This window comes from Phaethon lepturus, unplaced genomic scaffold (assembly GCF_000687285.1).
Source record: "Phaethon lepturus isolate BGI_N335 unplaced genomic scaffold, ASM68728v1 scaffold5694, whole genome shotgun sequence".
Taxonomy (NCBI): Eukaryota; Metazoa; Chordata; class Aves; order Phaethontiformes; family Phaethontidae; genus Phaethon; species Phaethon lepturus.
In genome coordinates this window covers 21,957-40,230 of record NW_010535336.1, presented here as the reverse complement: position 1 = coordinate 40,230, position 18,274 = coordinate 21,957, and the positions used below count along the sequence as shown (strand labels likewise).

Sequence of the window (18,274 nt, the reverse complement as noted above, 5' to 3'; positions counted from 1 at the left end):
TTTAGCAGTTCTTATAACTTAGGAAATTAAGATAAATTTTAATGAGGCTAACAATAGACCATTGGCTTGATACTAACACTATTATCCTGCCAAACTTCAGATGCCTGCAGTAGACTGTGACAGAGCAGAGGTTATTTAATGAAAGATAAATAAACAGCTGATTCCAGGCAGCATTAGTGATAGTCACTGCTACCAGTCCAGCCTGGGATGTTTTCAACTCTTTCTGGAGTCAAATCATTCTAAGCAGAGATCAAAATGTCATCCAGACCCTGGAGTACTGCCATCCAGTAGTAGTAATGACTCTGGGAGAGATCTTGGTTGTGCTTAGTCTGGTTGAAGAAATCTGTAGTTGAAGTGGTAACATCAGAGTCTGTCTTGTAGTTCCCTATATTTCAGCAATGCCTGTGACACAGGTGTAGATCCTCATGGACTTTATTTTGGCACGTTAAGAAACAAATAAACAGAAATGCCCATTTTTATGCCCCAGGCACCACAGGATGTTGGCATCTTCTAGTCTTTAATGTAGTTATGAGATAATAGCCCTGGGAGATAGCAGGGCACAGAACTGTGACAGAACATGGAATTAAGCCATGCCCTCCCAAATCTCAGACTAAACTCCTGTGCAAGCTCTACTTTTGCATATTAAAGCACTGATCCCTAGTTTTAAACAATATCATGGTGGCACTTTGTGTCGTGGAAGTTGATAAAACTTGAAAGTGCATTTTATTTTCTCAAAAGCATCTCATAGAGTCAAAACTGGGGTCGTAAATGTAACAAATGAGGCTTTTCAAAATGAAACTATTCTTACTTTGTTTGAACCTATGCAGTTTCAACTCATGCTTTACCATATATAAACAAAGGTGTGTGTATACACTAGGTGTGCACAAGGACTCGGCAAACACAGGCTTAACCAGTATAACCCTTATAGTTCATGAGTCTCTGAAGGCCCATCTCAGGGAGTCTCAGCTCATTTTAGAACTCATCAGCTTCATGTGTTGTAAGATTTATTGGAATATAAAACAATGAACTCATTTATACTTTCCTATCTGCAGTTTCTGTTGGTCCCACTGCACTGCCTTTTTTTGACTAAGACCAAACCTGATTTATTGTATTTTGATAGCATATGAACAAATTATTTCCTTGAGCAGTCTGCCCCCACCCTGGGCTAAAAAGTTGGATCACATTATGCAAAACCTCAGCCTCTGCAAGCAGACACACTGCTTTACCAAAAGCCATGTGTTAAATTGTGTTTATATTATGTACCTGGCAACAGAGCTGATGTCCATACTCATTATTCATGGAAAAAGGGCCTCATTAGTGGGAAGGCATGCACTGTTGCTGAGCTACATCATTATGGTTTCAGAGTTCAGTGCCTGTCAATAGAGTGCAGATGACCTAAATACTGTTGAATTCTGTAAGGATTTTTGGCTCTGATTTAACACACATCCATGTTATTTACAGCAGAAATAGTTATGGCTGCTTAAGAGACTGTTCTTGATGGAATAAGCTTCTGGTATTCATAGTAGATAAAGTTTCTCTGCTCCTCTTCCCTTGCTTTTTAAACAGATTGTTTTCCAGTAGAGTAGGTATGCTTGCTGTGATGCTTAGAGCAAATGATTTATTAACTTCCCTGGGCAGCCAGTTGCTTTGATTGTTATTATCTGGTAACCTGGGCACTGTGTGAAAACTCGGACCTTTCTGGCAATTAAAAGTCAGATTTAAAAAGAATGGATGCCTATGTATTTAGTCATAGTTATACAGTGGTTCCTCCCTAAACCTGCCCTTGCTTTCCTTTTTTAAAATGGCAGTGTTTTCCAGTGACACTATAAGCCTTCTGGTTTGCAGGAGGAACACCTTATACAGATTTCTCTTTCACTTACTCCCTTGCAAAGAAGGGGAAAGACCATGTCACCATGTAGACGAGAGTTCTACTTGGTGTTCCAAGTTCACTTGCAAACATAATTTAGACCAAAGGATACACAGAAGGAAAGTGGTTTTTAAATAAAAAAGGTCTCATTCTGCTCTAGGCTATGACACTTTTTTTATTTGGTAATGGCATGCTTCAAAGAATCCTACCTTAAATTAGTGTCAAATCAAAATGCAGGCCTTTGAAGAAACACTTCAGAAACGGTCTTCTTTGTCTTGGAATACTTTCAGCTTAGTGAAATCCAAACAGTTAATATAAATTAGTTCTCTAAAATGTAGCCTATTCAGTGCTACTTTTCTTTCTCCAGCCCCCCTCAGTCCAGTTTCTTATTGTCCTTACAGACTTATGAAATGGGTAAATTCTACTGACATTGAACTGGAAAGCATTCTTTTTGTAGAGAGTTGCAGACTGATGAACCAATTGCATGTAGTCTTCAGTTATATTAGCTATGGTCTCCAGGGTTTTTGTATGTGTATATATTTGAGATCACGGTTCCACTCCATTAGTTTCATTAGTTGCCATGATTATGTTGGTATTTTTGAGATGATGTTCTACCTGGTAGAGCTAACTGGGTAGATGTTCTAAGTGCAAGAAAGGGTTTTCTTCTGAGTCAAAGACGCAGGAAGTGGCAGTATGGAAGCAACCATTACCTCATGCACATATTTTATAATCTTTTTGTTTCTTTGAAAGAGAGAAAGTTCCTTGTAACTAGGGTAATACCAATGCCTAGTCTACCTTCTCTGAGAGATGCAAATCAGGTAAGACCTCCAGTTTGTATAACAGCAGTGTCAAAAGAATAGTTTGGACTTTTTCCCATTAACATCTTTTTCAGCTTGTGCTCTTAAAAACGAGTTTCTTTTCTCCATGTCAAAATCGCTTGTCACTTCAGCTAGGTCTCTCTATCAGTTCTGTGTCCATACCATCTGATCTCTTTTTCTGCCATAGGATTCCATGGGGTTTTTTGTTTCTCCTGCTTGTGTAAAGGCACAAAAAGCCTAAACTAATTGTACTAATCTTGCTCTTTCTAATCTCCTATAGGAGAAATGATTCCTTCCCCTCAAGATGCATTTAAGATTGAACTTGGTCAAATCAAAGGGGCTGACACCTGCCTGGTCACTGAGATACTAATCTCAGCAAGAGTTGCATATGAAGTGTTTACAACCAGCAGTGACCGTCAAAATCTTTCCGTAACTGAACAGTTTAAGTTTTAGTTGTGGTCATGGAGAAATAAACACTTTTTGTTTGTGCTGAAATGTTTTTCCCATCCTATCAGGGGACCAAAATCAAGGCCTTAACATACACAGTGGATATGTGTTTGTGTTTGATTGGGGTGTCTCCCACCACCGAGGAAGAATGTCAAAAGTACAGAGAATCGGAATTGCTTTGTTTTGCAAGCACAAAGTAAGCGTTAGATCATTGTGTTCATATTTTTGCTCCTTCCAGCATGTTTTCTACCACATTTTGTGGAAAAATGCAATTACTATTCTCATGGGAGATAGTGCTACAGGATATTAGATCTTTCTGACAAAGTGTTTTTCCCCTGATGTTCAGTTCGTACTTTCCTTTATTGAATTCCATCCCATAACTCTTGCGTTTAACCATTTGTATCAGCTTAATTAACTTTCTTCCTTAATGTTTGTGTCTTTATAGATGACTGCATCTCTTTTCTGTCATCACTGATCCAGCCTGCACATATTTATTTGCTAAAGCACTTTCAATCTTTCCCATAAGCAATTTTTCCTACCACCTGTGCAAGAGTTGACACTCCAGCCTGCAGGTGCAGAGAACTGAGGGAGTTCTGTGCTGACAGGGCAGGTGTTGACCTATCACTTAAACACTAGAGTCTACCGACAGGCTGAGAAAATGAGAGTGGGGTTCACCCCCAAGCCATATCACAATAAGTGTCCTGTATTCCACCATTTTTTGTTTTACCTCTTTGCATAACTTCTTCCAGTTTGTTGGTATATTTTCGGTTACATATTTGGAAATGTGACTGATTGCAGCAGCTTAAGGCAGTCTCTGTCCAGTGCTATATGAAGAAGAACTAGCAGTTTTACTGGAAGGATCTTAACTGTGCAAGTTATGTCCCCAGATCTACAGCTTATTTCAGCAAATATTTAAGTCCTATTAGTATTGATAAGACTATTCAACTATCTGAAATTAAGCCCATAGGAATCTGTATTGTTGACTTGGGAATAACATATGCTTTGGGGTCAAAATAGGGAAAAATTTCTAATTAGTGGCTTAGATTTTACATTTATTAATGACTAAAGCAATTGCAGCATACCTGTCACTTCATATTTAGGGCCGTCTGATCTCTTGGGTAGGGGACATTGCACCAGTCCATGTCATGTCCAGATTCATCATTTCTTGGTTTAGTTTCGGTTTTATAAAAACAATAGATCCCATGACCTATTTAGGTGATATATGGTGTATTCTGGATATCTTGAATGAGAGAAGTAGCGATATTAGGGTTGCAAGTCTCTATCCGTAGCATCTTTCCATTAGTTCACTCTCACAAGCATCCGCTAATGAGGCAAATGACCAGTAAGAATTCACTTTCCCAACCCTTCCCATAGCTGACTAGAGCTAATCGAAAGAAAATGCTCACAAACTAAGTCTGGGCTATTTTGTATTCTGTTTAAAGATACAAGCAATAAGGAAGAAGGAGAGTCTTTTTTGGATTGACACATCAGTTCTTATTAGGCAAAAATGCCCTGATGGTTTTGACAACAGAATAGCAGTCACATCTTTCAGCACATTGTGGGAGATCCACAAGTAATCACAGAAGGGTGGGAAACAATATACGTGAAGATATTTTGCCAGATGGCTCACAGAGCTGGACACAGTCATTCGTGAAAAACTTCACTTTGGTTCCTGACAGAGGACATCTCTCATAGGGCTAGTTTAGATGTGATTCCCTTGCTAAGTTCAAGTTGTAACCAGACATAATTGTTTTATGCTTTTCTCTAAAATACAAGGGTCCAGTTTTGGAGATGAAGCCTAAATTATATGAGGATTTTGAAGTATTGTAGTGATCAGACCAGGTTATAGCATAACCAAATACTGTGGTCTAATATGCAGCAAACAAAAAGCAAAATGCTTTTGGAGGGAAGTGGGCATGGAGCTACTGAGGGCTATCTCCACAGCAACATAAAAATGAACATTTATATGTATGTATTCCACTGCCAAGGGACTGTAGGTATCGTCCTCAAATAACTGCTGCTTGCTCATTAGGAGCACAGTACTGGAAAAGACCTCCTGGGTGAGTCAGGTCCCCCGCCATTGCATTCACTACATGATATTACCCTTCCATGAGCTGAGCAAGTTCCGTCTTAGAATTAGCTATTTTGTTTGCCCCACTATTCTACCTGGAAACCTGCCTCAAAAATTCACTTCTTGGAACTATCTTTTAATCGCTAGCCTAAATTTAATTCTGAACTGTTTATCTTTGTGCCAACATTACCTAAGCAACTCTTCTCCTTTCCTGATGTTCCTTGTGGATATGTGTGTAGGGAACAGTTCTATCTTCTCTCAGACTTTATTCCATGTCAATTGTTACAAAAACAATCCAGTTTTTCAGTTTACTTTTGTTGTTCTTGACCATGGGTGATCAGATTTGAACACAACGTTCCTTGAGAAATCCCATTTCTTCTGCAGGAATAACTCAGGTGGTGCACCTGAGCCTTACCTCACATCACCACATTTCCCTTCCTTGCAGATGCCAGCAGTTCATTGTGGATCATCCTGCAATCTATATGCACAGATGTTTCCAGCTCAGGAACACGCACTTCCTACTAGAAGATACTGTTTTGTGATACGGTGTTTTGTTTTAGTATATTTAACCCTGTATCAAGCTCAGTTCCTACTGTATTATATCTTAATCTCTTAGCCAGTAATTGTAATATTCATCAGAACTTGGTTCATGCAACTTTCACTGAACATTCTCCACTCAGGTATCAATGATCTGATGCAGAAATTAACCTTTATACACATAGTTAGATGGTTTTTGTGTGTTGAGTTGTCTTACTATTTCACCTCATGAATTGTGTATTAACAGCTGAATTGCCATTTTCTTGCTGTCGTTCTGGTTTTGCTGGCATACCTGCTTTCTTTAATGAAATTGAGCCAGCAGCTTTCATTGGCATAGAAAATGTTTTTCCTCTGCTACATCAGTTTTATACTCCAGACCTCCTGATTCCTCCTACTTTTCAGCTCCTTCAAAAAGATAGAAAAATGAAGTGGTGCTCTCGCTGCATTATTTGAAGAAGTCTGAGCAAACATTCTCTTCTTGGTCCTTTTTTTATATGTGGAGTTTGCCTTTTGCCTGGGAAAATGTGTTTCCAGGGACTTCTAAGTAAACCTCTTGTTCTGTGTCATTCATGCAAAATTTTGTAAAGGTCAGGTCCTGAACCAATGTTTGAACTGATGCAGGGGAAAATATTTTCCATGAGGTAATGGTGGCTTGATGGCCCAGAGAAACACTTACAGGTAAGGGGAAAATAAGGTATTCTATTGACCAATTGAAAACCTTCTAAATGACAGCACATCATTGTGATTTGGATTTTCTTTTTCTTTTCCATTCCTCTACCTTTCACTCCATTTATGATTTGATTAATGAAGTTTATACTGAAAGACAGAGACTACTATGTTCTTAAAAAGGTCATTTCTGTTTACTGGAAATAACTTTTAACTCCTAATGTTAAGGAAAACCTGGTATAAGCAGAGTTATTGAAGGTGCTTATAAATGTTTTCTCCTCCTGTCATTGAAGATGTGCTTACGTATGTCTCTGCCGCTAGCTTCTATTAGTGTAGTAATTAACATATTTTATCACCCAGACTACTTTGCGTGCTGTTGGTTTTAATCACTTTAATCACTACAATTACATACTCCAGTGAAATTATAGTTGGAATATACTGTAGGGGAGCCTCCAACAAGATCTTTACATCTCATACTTGAAGCACAACTGCAGAAAAAGACAATAGAGGCGATTTAACAGGTAGCATTTTCAAAGTGCCTCAGTCATTCTCGCAACATTTTCGATCTAACAGAACAACGTTCTGCTTGGTTGGTTGTTAAGAAGTGAAGGATGGTGACTGCTGAGATGTAACTTGCTTGTCCTCTTTAACACCTTTTTTGGAGCCCTGTCTTGCAAGGCACTGGGGTTCAGTAAATCACAAGTGTCTCTTACCCCTAAAATTACCAAGTTCTATAGTAATTTATTCTTTCTAATCAACTTTAATGACAAACTGAGGGACAGATAGTTTCTTAGAACAATAGTCAGGTTAGCTGCTGTTCATCTTTACAATGGGCCTACTCCAGTGCCTTTTGTTTAATATTCTGTGTGTTTGCTGTTTACTGTAGGCAGTTGTAATATTATCTCAGGGCCTAATGCTTCCTGTTTCATTGGGATATATTTACAGTAGTAGATAGGCAGTGTGCAGAAGTGTTTGCAGAATTCAGCCTTTTGTGGGGCTTGTTCTTTTTTCTTTTTTTAATTTAGCTGTAATCTCTAACTTTTTGCTGACGGAATATTTCAGTCGCTATATAATATGTGTCTCCTGGGTAGATTACTAGTGTGGAAGTCAATTCTTCTCTGTTACAGTGGGAACAAATCTATAGCTCAAGTCTGCTAAGCAGCATTTCTCTCTACCTTTTGGATGCTTTGTGACAATCTGCTGGTAGAGAACAGGTATAAATTAAGTTGAACTAATGGGTTAAGTCAGGTTTATAGCTCCTATGTGTCTCTGGAACAGCATAAAATAGCCAGAGAATGACTGGTGAGTATTTTGGTCCAAGATCTCCTTAACAGGCAAAGCACTTTATTTTACTGTTGATCTTTAACTGCAATAAATCTAATAGTTGTTTGCTTGTAAGTCAAATCCATTATTATTTAAATAGCTGTCTTAACTTGTATAGCTGCCACAAATTCATATTAGACAACTGCTTCTGTGTGAAAACAAGAGGAGTGAATAAGATAGCACTCAGCTATTACCTAGATGTTTTGTGGACTATGGAAAAATTCCTGTATTCCAGGTTACCTATAAATTTATGTATGAAGACATGAATTCTTTTGTATGTCTCTGTCATGCCACTCTTTGAATTAGTTCTCTAGTGAACCCACTTTCTGCTTAAATAGAAGTTTCAGTGGTCATTAACATGGGTTTTAAAGCCTGTATATTGGGTGGAAATTTAAAAATCCATGTGACACAGGAGTACAATCCCAAGATCAGAAAGCATTCTGAATTCACTTAATAATTTTGTATATGGCTTGCATACTCTGAAGTATCAATCAAACACTTTTCTTTCTGCAGGCTTTTAAATTTTCAGATGTTTACATTTTTCTTTTTTTTTCAACAGATATAAGCTTACCAAAATCAGCAACAATATGTTACACAGCTGCATTGCTCAAAGCCAGAGCTGTCTCTGACAAGTAAGTGCATAAGAACCACTGTCCAGCAAAATTCCTGATTTAACTCAAGATTTCTCTTAGCTGAGCCCACACCCTAACAATCTGCTGGGTTAGCAGGAAAATTCAGTCCTGCAGTAAATTCGTAGAAGGACTTCATATATAAGAAAAAATTTGCAGTGATCAAACATTGCACTTCAAATATTACAGAAGAAGAAAAGAAGAGAAATCATATGAATTCAATTCTTGTTCCAGTTTTATGTATACTATCTGGGTGAGCTTTGGCTTCCTAGACAGTATAATGAAGATGCAACTAAAGGTGTTGTGTGGCTGAACTTCTTCAACTTTGTATAAACCTGACCACAAAAAGGTAATAACTAAATGTGGATGCACTGGTAGCAGTGTCGTTTTACAAGTGCTGTCAGAAGACTGCTCATCTACTTAAATAGCGGCAAGTGGGTTTAGCATTACTAAATGTCAGGGGTTCCAAGAGGTAGATGATGTTCATATTTTTAGAGACACGAATATCTGCTCGTTCCTGTTATGGTTTTCTCTTGAGTCTCAACCTTCCAAGGTGCTGAGCACATCTGCTTGTTGCCTGTGGACTTGAGAGCATGGGCCTGCTCTGAAAGGGTGCTCAGCTCCTTGTGAGATGGAGCTCAAAAATCCCAATTCTGCTCTCAGATGCCTTCACACAAATCCCAGGTAGAGTTGTGTCTGTGCACCTGAGGGTCGAATGCCTCCCTAAAGTTGGAAAGCAAGTAGAGTGGAAAGCCATTTTCTTGACTGACATCCTGATAGTTTTTGCTTTTAAAGTGTATGTACACATCAAGATCTAAGTAATTTTCTTTCATTCTTTTTATCCTGTAGATCGCCAGTACCTACTGCAACATCTTTCCTCCCTACACAGCGACTCCAGCTTGGGAGGGCAGGGCTAAGGTTGTCACAGCTTTCCCTGTGGTGTCTGCCTGCCAAGTACAGCTCTGGAGTTAGCCGTGGGGTGTGAGGTGAGAAAGAGATTGCATGGTCTGGTTTTTCATTCACTGGGGCAGATGATTTGCCCACAGTTTGGGCATGCTACCCTCAATGGTGCTGCGGCCAGTAGACCACCTGCTACTGCTGCTGCATCGTGCTTCCATCCCAACCTGACCCAGGGGCATTGGGTTGGGAATCTCCCTAAAACTTCCCCAAACCTGTTTTTAATAGAAAGCCTCCAACAATAATTTGGCTTTTTTTTTTTTTTTTTTGCTTTTCTTTTTTATGCAACTTCAGCCTTGAATATGCCCCTTAGCAAGGTACCTAGAGCAAATTTAGATTAGTGACAGAGAAAGGACTGTTTGAACCAACTTTCTGCCATGATTAGACGCAAACATGCTTTCCACTTCTGCTGGGATTTTCATTGGCCTTGATGTAATAAATCACTCAGAATTTCCACTTGCTATGGGAGTTTGGAGAGCATAGGGAATTGACTCAGTTTGGTTACATGGGCCCATGTTCTAGATTCCTTTTCTGTTTTTTTCTTACTAGCATGTCTGACCTAATGTGTTTGTTTCTTTGCTTTTGTAGATTTTCTCCAGAGGCTGCCTCAAGACGAGGGCTGAGTACTGCAGAGATGAATGCAGTAGAAGCTATTCACAGAGCAGTAGAATTTAATCCTCATGTGCCAAAAGTGAGTATGGAGAAAGCATTGTTGTAGCATTAACACTGCTGAGGACCTAGCTCCTGGTTTCTGTTAGATGAACGAATGACATTGTAGAAAGGGGAGCAAACAGTGGGAAGGGAAAGAAACTGGTAGTATGCACAGTTTTTTTGTTTGGCTTTTCACATTCAGTGTCTTCTACTCTGGACTGCGCAACTTGAAATTTTAGCTGAAGTGAGTCCTCTTTGTGAGCAGCAATTACATGGTGGATTGCAGTAGTAGCCACTACCAAATGCTACGCTGCAGGACAGAACCATACATAAAGACAGATTATTATTTACAAAATAGCTATTAAAGATCTTCTAGATCAAAATAGCACATTTTATTTGTTTTGATGATTACACGTAAGAGTATGTTTTTGGCATGCTATACAAAGGAACCTATGTTTGCAGTTCATGGTGTGCTTCATATAAGCTGCATTAGTAATTCCTTATGCAGCACCCTGTCATTAAGTTCTGAGAATGCAAAGCTCAGAGATGAAGAATTGCTGAGAACTACAAAGTAAGAAAAGGGGTTTATGTTCTAATTCCCTAATCCCCTCTCTAGATATGTATCTCAGCAGTAAGAATCTTACCCAGGGGCTACTAAAGGCTAATGTATTTTATTATTTCATCACCTGATACTTAGTATTTCAGTCTGTAAGTTCATTGTAAAGGCAAACTAGAGCCAGATGCTTTTTGGCCTTTGGAGATCTGCTTCTGAACCTCACCCCACAAACCTCCTTTGGACCAGTATTGCCCTTTGAAAGTAAGCAGCCTCCACTGGAGAGCAGAAGACTGGTGTGTGTTAATGTAGGAAGCCTATTCATTAGGTACAGCTGAACACCAAGTCTGGTCAAGATAAACCCAAAACCTCTCTCATATATATACATGGATTGCAGAAAGTTCATTCCCATGCATTGGAGGAATGAAATATTTTCTCTGTGAGCTATGTCTGTTATGCCAACCACTAAATAGCATGGTTATCGATCTGAAAGTTAGGCTGTTTGTTTAATAAAATCATCTAGACTTCCTCTACAGGCAGTTGGAAAGAAGGAGCTATCTTAGACATCTCTAGACAGACTTTCCCTCCGAGGTGCCTGTTTCTACATTGACTATGAAAGGAGCAACTATTTTCCAGTAAAAGCCTGATTTTTAGACAACAAGATTTAGGTGAGATGAGTCCCTTTGTATTATTAGCTGATCTTCTATTTTTGTGCCAAGCTATAAAATGAAAATATTAAATGAAGTTTGGTTCCAGGACTGCTTCTGTGGAACTCTGTTTACTTTCTTCCATCCCAATGGTTCTTGCGCCAACACAACCATTGATATTTCTCTTCTGCCTGGTTGCCTGTTTAACTCTATTCCAGTCCTATTCTGGGTGAACCTTTCTGAATGTTTTACTGAAGCCTGGTTAGAGTATTCTATCCTTGCTGTCTAAAAAAATTAGATATCTTGCCAAGCAAAGATATCAGTTTAGCCTGTCATGAGCAATCATTGGGAGCCTGTTCCATTTTCCTCACCTCCATGCTTTTGATAATTCTTTTCATCAAAATCTTTTTTAACAGTTTGCATACTAATGATTCTGTATTAACACATACTGTTTCCCGCCTCTTTAAATGAATGTCATTGCATTTACTTCTGTCATCGCTGGATCACTTGATTCTGAGTGGGGAACTCTTTGTTCTAAGTCAGTTATGCTAGTCTGGCTGTTTCATTCACTGTTCAGGGACAGAGATCATTGGCTGCAGTGGCCTCCACTTCTGTACATGCTCCTGATGTCCATCCTGCTATTGTCTCCACACTCTGCACTGCTATGAAACTGAGGCTAAGTCTTCATTTACTACCTTTTTGCTTGTTCTTTTTCTGGTTATACTTGCTCTTCTTTGGTTTGACTTCCTTTGCAAAATCTACCTTACTGTAGATTTTACTGTGGCAGCTGCTCCATAATCCCTGCACTTCCAGACCTCGAAGATCCTGTTTTACATGTAGATCATGTATTTTTTCATGTATCATTCATTGCTTGTGACCCCCTTCTCACTAGCCAGCTTCTGTTTAAGTGTCTGTTCAATACAAGGCTGAAACTCCTTTCTCACAAGTATCCCCATGTGTGAAATGCAGATTGTGTGTTGTTTTCAGTACTTCTGATTTAAAGAAATTTCAGTCCTCTTCCTCACTTAAGTTCCTGAGCTTTTCAGTCAGTTCACATTGTTAATTGATTCCCTTGGTTTTTCAAAGTCTGTCGTTGTGAAATTGAAAACCTTTATGAAACATATAAATTATCAGAATAACAAGGTAGTTAACGGGAGCAGACTCTAAGTTACTTTAGTTCATATTTTAACATTAAAACAGTGTAGGCTAATACAGATTAATAAGCAGCACTGCTGATTTCACACTCACTCTTTCTGCTATTAGCTAAAGGGTATTAAGGTGGGAAAAATATTTTTTTGGTTATAATTTTATGCACAGTATGGATATTAAACCTCCCACTCAATTATGATTGAAGTCATATCCAATTTGTTCCTAATGAAATGGAGATAAGTTTTAGCAAGCAGCATCACAAGAAATCTAACAGTGCCAAAAAACTAATATGTCTTCAAAGCTTCTTTAGAATTTAAACACTAATGAGTCTCTTGTTCAGACTGAGGAAGAAATAAATTACAAAGGTGACAAATCATTTAAAGCATTTGCAGAGTTCCCAGTAGAAGTCTTGAAAGCAGGGAACTGCACTATTAAAGAGGGAAAAAATTGGTTCGATATGTTTCTGGTTTGTCTCAAAAGGAGATTTTACCATTATCAGTCCAAATCATTAAAGTTTAGAATTGTCACATAAAAAGATTATTATTGGATATGCATTTTCAAGACATTTAACGGGAAATAGCAGATTTTTGCTAGTGAGGTAATGCAGGGAATACACTCTGAACACACTGAGAAATGCTGCTGAGCTGGATTTAGCAAGAAAGGAGACACAAGAGTCTCCCATTGTGACCTGTTGGAGGTTTGTTGTAAAACCACCATGGGATTCTTACAATGCTGCTGATTTTTCCCTCGGAGATTATGTCCAGATTGCAGTCCAGTGTTCCTTAGAGATGTTGCAGAGGTCAGTTGTACTTCTTACATTTTCTTTTGAATGTAATCTAAAGATGTAGGAACCGCTTAAGAGGCAGCAGTTTAAAAGTCCCAGATTTCCATCTTTACACAGAGGTGAGAAACCCTGCAAAAACACTTCACCTTCCGCATAGAAACCAGCATGTATGCATGGTTCTGGGCGTCTTCTCAGTATGTATGTCGTGAAGATGTTGGCACCCACTTTCATTGATTCTAGATGACTACACATCACCTTGGTTTTTATTTTCTGTCTGCACAAAAATAACTTTTACAGAGACCTAATATGGCTGACAGTCTCTCTTCAGGCAGCCACCCTTCCAGCAAAAAACTCTTTTTTGACCCAGGTCTTTTCTTCCATTTTTGAGTACATTTCAATGACAATGTAATTCCCAGAGATCAGTCTATTGAGTCTCAGCCATAGATGATAAATTCTCATTGTTTTTTGGAATACACTGACATCAAGATGTGACACGTGGAGGTACCAGAATTTGGCTTAAGTAAACAAAGGCAATACAGAGCTCAGTGCAACCTGCCAGATCTCTCCAGGAGGCTGGGCAGCTGACCTGGCTGTGCTGTTTCTGGAAGCAGAGTTCTGCAGGGTAAGGACAGCTCAGATGTGTCAGCTCAGGTGTGTCAACTATGATTGTCAACTCCTTGTTGACTGCAGCAAAAATGGAATCACTGTCAAAGTGATCACAAGTTCTCATTCTGAAGTCATCTTCCCTGTAAAAAGCTTTCTGTGTTTGCAAATGGCTTAATTTTTATAAGATGTACCAGAAAAATACCTGATAAAAGGTATTACCTCTACCTACAGTTTGTCTTGTTTATGTTACTGAAACAAGTCAGCTACTGCAAATTGCAGCATTATGCTTTGGTAGACACTGCCTATGTGTCTACACCAGGCAGAGTGTTTTCAGAGTTCTCTTTAGTAGAAGAAAAACATAACCAGTTGCAGAACGAAGACAGCATTGAAGCTCACAACTACAGTAATAATCTGCCTAAAGCTTAGTTATCAAACTGAAAAAATTAATTTACAGCAGCTTGAGGGAAAGAAACACTGAGGATCTCACAAACAATGACTGTCTTACTATGTAGAAGTAGGACCTACAAAGTAAGTGTTCAAACTCCATTATGTATTGTTTACTAAAGGAAAGAGGACAAAGCAAAGAGCTGTGAATTTCACTATGAGAAGAATCACAACAAATTATATCACTTGTTTGTGAAGACTTGTCTGAATTTTTTTCAACCATCTTTATCTTAAATGAGATTCTATGGACTAGTGTCCTTCTGTTTTAGTGTAGTGACATGCACTGTGGGATTCTGGTCCCAAGGAAATGTGCTGACACTGTCTGACAATGTGCTGCTCAAAAATTTAAGAGTTAAACAAAAAGGTTTTTATTGCCACTAAAGCAGTTGGGGTATCACTGTAATTCCAGAGGATTTTATATGGAAAAGAGGGTAGTATATCCTATGTCACAGAGAGTGCATAATTTGTGGAGTGTGTGGAAAAAAAAAGTATATGTTTATACACACACACATGACTTCATCAATATTATTTATGTGTTGTGTTTGGAGCTTCCCCACTTACATGTAATGCAGCTATCCCAAGCTAGTGCTGATAAAGTACCACAGCTGTTTCTGGGACATTCCTCAATTGTGGAACACCCTTTCTGCACTGATTTGCAAGGCTCCCTCCCTGCATTCAAACTCCTCCTGAAGAGGCCCCACCCCACCCTTTTCTGTCATTTATGACACACAAGCTATTCAGTAAAGTGAAAGGGGAGAGAAAACAGGTGATGGTCCATATATCCAATTGTTAAAAGTGAATCAAAAGTGCAATCTGCACACAGTTGTATGTGTTTACTATGTAAGCCACGGGCTGAGTTGATTTAAAGAGAGTACCTGCTGAAGTTTCCTGTATTTGAACCAAACAACTTAAATATTGATACTACTTTAAGAAATGGCAGTTTTGTGTGTAAACAGTTTCTTAAAAGGATGTAACAAACCATTCACTTAAATACTTTCAAGTTTTCCTTTTCATCCTTTCTCATTTCTTTCAAATTTTTTTTAATAAGAACTGTGTCTGTGTGTATGCTTGTGTAGTTTCTAGTAAGTTGTAGTTGCTAACAGAAACAAATAATGCAAACAAATTCATATACCAGATGGGAAATGAATGTGTTCTGCACACCCCATGATATTACAGAGAAACTATTCCAGACATGTTTAGGAGAGTTTTTAACTGTTCAGTGAGACAATGATTTGGTTTTGTATCTCCAGCAAAAAGGCCAAACTTCTTAATTACCATCAATCCAATGAGAACTTGCAAGGTGACCTAAAAGTGGTTTTTCTGGGCATGTAGAAACCAGTATTTTGGAACTGTTTTAAGCTTGTACTGTTCATTCCATGGGGAGGAGGAGAGTTCCTGTTCAAACAATGTTTAATTCTCATATTCTGGCCTGGAGGGGATGCTGTCACAGGTGCAGGAGTGACTATTGCCTATTTGTGGCCTGAGCTGTAATTTCAGAGGCAAATTGCACAGTTGAGGAAAAAAAGGAAACCTGCCTGAGACAGATTGATTTATTTTATGAAAGGGCACTGAAGTAGCTCATTAATGTGGAATGTTAAAAGCACTCCCAGCAGAGGAGAATTAGTAGCCAGAGTGCTGTCAATATTATGAAATAAATAATGTATGTTCAGTCAATTCAAGTAAGAGAAATGTAAACTCCACCATGTTGCACATCATGTGTACAAAGTCCATTGTCATCCTCCAAATGCTCATTAAAAGGCATATTCCCATACGTGTACAGAATGGCTATAGCTGAGCAGTATCTGTTACAATGTTATGTAACTGGCACAGAAGCCCTCTGTGGAAGCACACGAAAAATACTGATACTTTTCTTGTAACTCCTAAACTGTAGTTTTTTGACAGGAAAAAGTTTGAGGTGAGAGAAGAGAGAGACCAGAAAAACAAAAAGGACAAGCAAAAAAATCCAAGCCAAAACAGTGCAATGGAGAAGGGCTGACTGAGCAATCTGTTGATGATGGAAATTGCTGCACAACTTTAATATTCACTCATAACTTGATGAAGACTAGGTCATTCTTGCTGAAATTTTCTAGACTGTCTTTTCCGAGACTATTCTTTTTTTAAAGGATCATGGTAACTCCAGATGGTGGTGACATGCTATTTCCTGTTCTAATTAAACGTCTTCATTTGTCATTGAAAAACAAATGCAGTTGGAGATGTGCTGGGCTTGCCATCTCCATTTCCTCCATGATGGCTAGCTCTTTGCTAAGTTTCTTCTTTAGCCTGTTACTTGATTCTCCCTCTGAAGTGGAACCACGCTTGGGATCAGAGCCCTGTCAGGATGACAGAGGACTCCTATCTTCCCTGTGTATTCAACATATTGAAAAGGTAGTGAAGTTTTATTTCTTAAATTGTAAAGGTCACGGTTGAATCTGAGAGGATGCCAGTGCATCAGGAGTTACAATTACTAGGGAGGCTGTCGAGGTGTAGGTTGTTTTCTTGTAAAGCCAGATGCAGTTCATACTGGTATGAATTTTAGTGGTATGGTAGGATCTTGTGTCTATATTAGTCCTGTAACAAGGGCTGTGCTCTGGACTGGGGCCTTCGGAAATGCTGAGATATAAAATAGTCAGATTCCCACCCTGAAGTCTTCGGTGGCTGAAGAGAAGACTGTACCTGTCTCATATAGTATCTTTGATTAAGTGCAATAGCAGCCTCTTGGAAAGTACAATCAGATGTCTTTGGCTGTTTTTTTTCCCCAAGAGCTGGAGATACTTGTTGCACACACAAATCCATCAGGACTGAGATTCACACATTATATAGGCAGCATGAGGACTGCAGCTTATTGGATAGTTTTTGAAGAAAGATTTTTTTCATTCAATTTTATTTCGCTGGAATTTTTCTGCTTGTCCAATCCAAAATGTTTCAGGGCGACTGTGTTGATATCATGGACAGTCTGCTATAAACCCAGCATACCGCTGGGACTCGGTCCTGCCCACCAGTAGCTTGTAGTTACCCTAAAAGGGGGCTGCCCGTGGCTGTTGAACAACAGCAGCAGTTGAACACCGGTCAGTTGGTCCTAAGCAATAGGCGAGTGCCGTTCTGAAAGAGCGGACAATGGCCTCCGTTGCCCTCAGCCAATCAAAAGGGAGTCGGGTTCAGATCCCTGAATCCAGAGTGGTGGAGACGGGTGCCGCGAGGTGCCCAGTGCGGTGACGCAACCGATCCCGGGGAAGCCAGCGGGAGCCCCGGGGAGAGTTCTCTTTTCTTTGTGAAGGGCCAGGTGCCCTGGAATGGGTTCACCCCAAGAGAGGGACCCGCGCCTTGGAACCAATCAAAAGGGAGTCGGGTTCAGATCCCTGAATCCAGAGTGGTGGAGACGGGTGCCGCGAGGTGCCCAGTGCGGTGACGCAACCGATCCCGGGGAAGCCAGCGGGAGCCCCGGGGAGAGTTCTCTTTTCTTTGTGAAGGGCCAGGTGCCCTGGAATGGGTTCACCCCAAGAGAGGGGCCCGCGCCTTGGAAAGCGTCGCGGTTCCGGCGTCGTCCGGTGAGCTCTCGCTGGCCCGTGAAAATCCAGGGGAGAGGGTGTAAGTCTCGCGCCGGGCTGTACCCATATCCGCAGCAGGTCTCCAAGGTGAACAGCCTCTAGCGTGTTGGAACAATGTAGGTAAGGGAAGTCGGCAAGCCGGATCCGTAACTTCGGGATAAGGATTGGCTCTAAGGGCTGGGTCGGTTGGGCTCCAAGTAGACCCTGACTGAGCCCTGTCAGCCAAACCTCCAGGAACCTGAATGCCTTCTGGACTCTTGAACTATCCTTGAAAATACAGCAATGCGTGAATAGATAATGATATTCTAGGACATCAAGACCTCCTCATCTTCATGGACAGTCATATCTCTCCTTCCATAATAATCAAGCCCTACCTACAGCTAGGTACCTTTTTGGTACCCATTACTCCTGTTTAGAGAAGTTAAACAGATGGAGGCCTTCAAGTGCTCTCTCACAAAGCAGACTTGCCATTTCTTTGATTAGCTCTATTCTGTACTTGCGGAATTTGATCTTTATGTTTCTGAAAGTGCCTGATGAGAACTGTACAGATTGTTCCAGACGAGGTCTCTCTGGGGCTGTG

The 18,274-nt window shown here is 39.8% G+C and overlaps 1 protein-coding gene across 1 annotated transcript in view; it reads left to right on the top strand.

Annotated features, from left to right (window-relative positions):
* LOC104619767 (suppressor of tumorigenicity 7 protein homolog) overlaps window positions 1-18,274 on the top strand; it is a 57,465-nt gene that overhangs the window by 21,708 nt on the left and 17,483 nt on the right. The window contains exons 7-8 of the mRNA XM_010285766.1: window positions 8,289-8,361; window positions 9,904-10,006. Of these exons, the coding sequence (XP_010284068.1) occupies window positions 8,289-8,361; window positions 9,904-10,006 (176 nt within the window). The remainder of the gene's footprint in view (window positions 1-8,288; window positions 8,362-9,903; window positions 10,007-18,274) is intronic.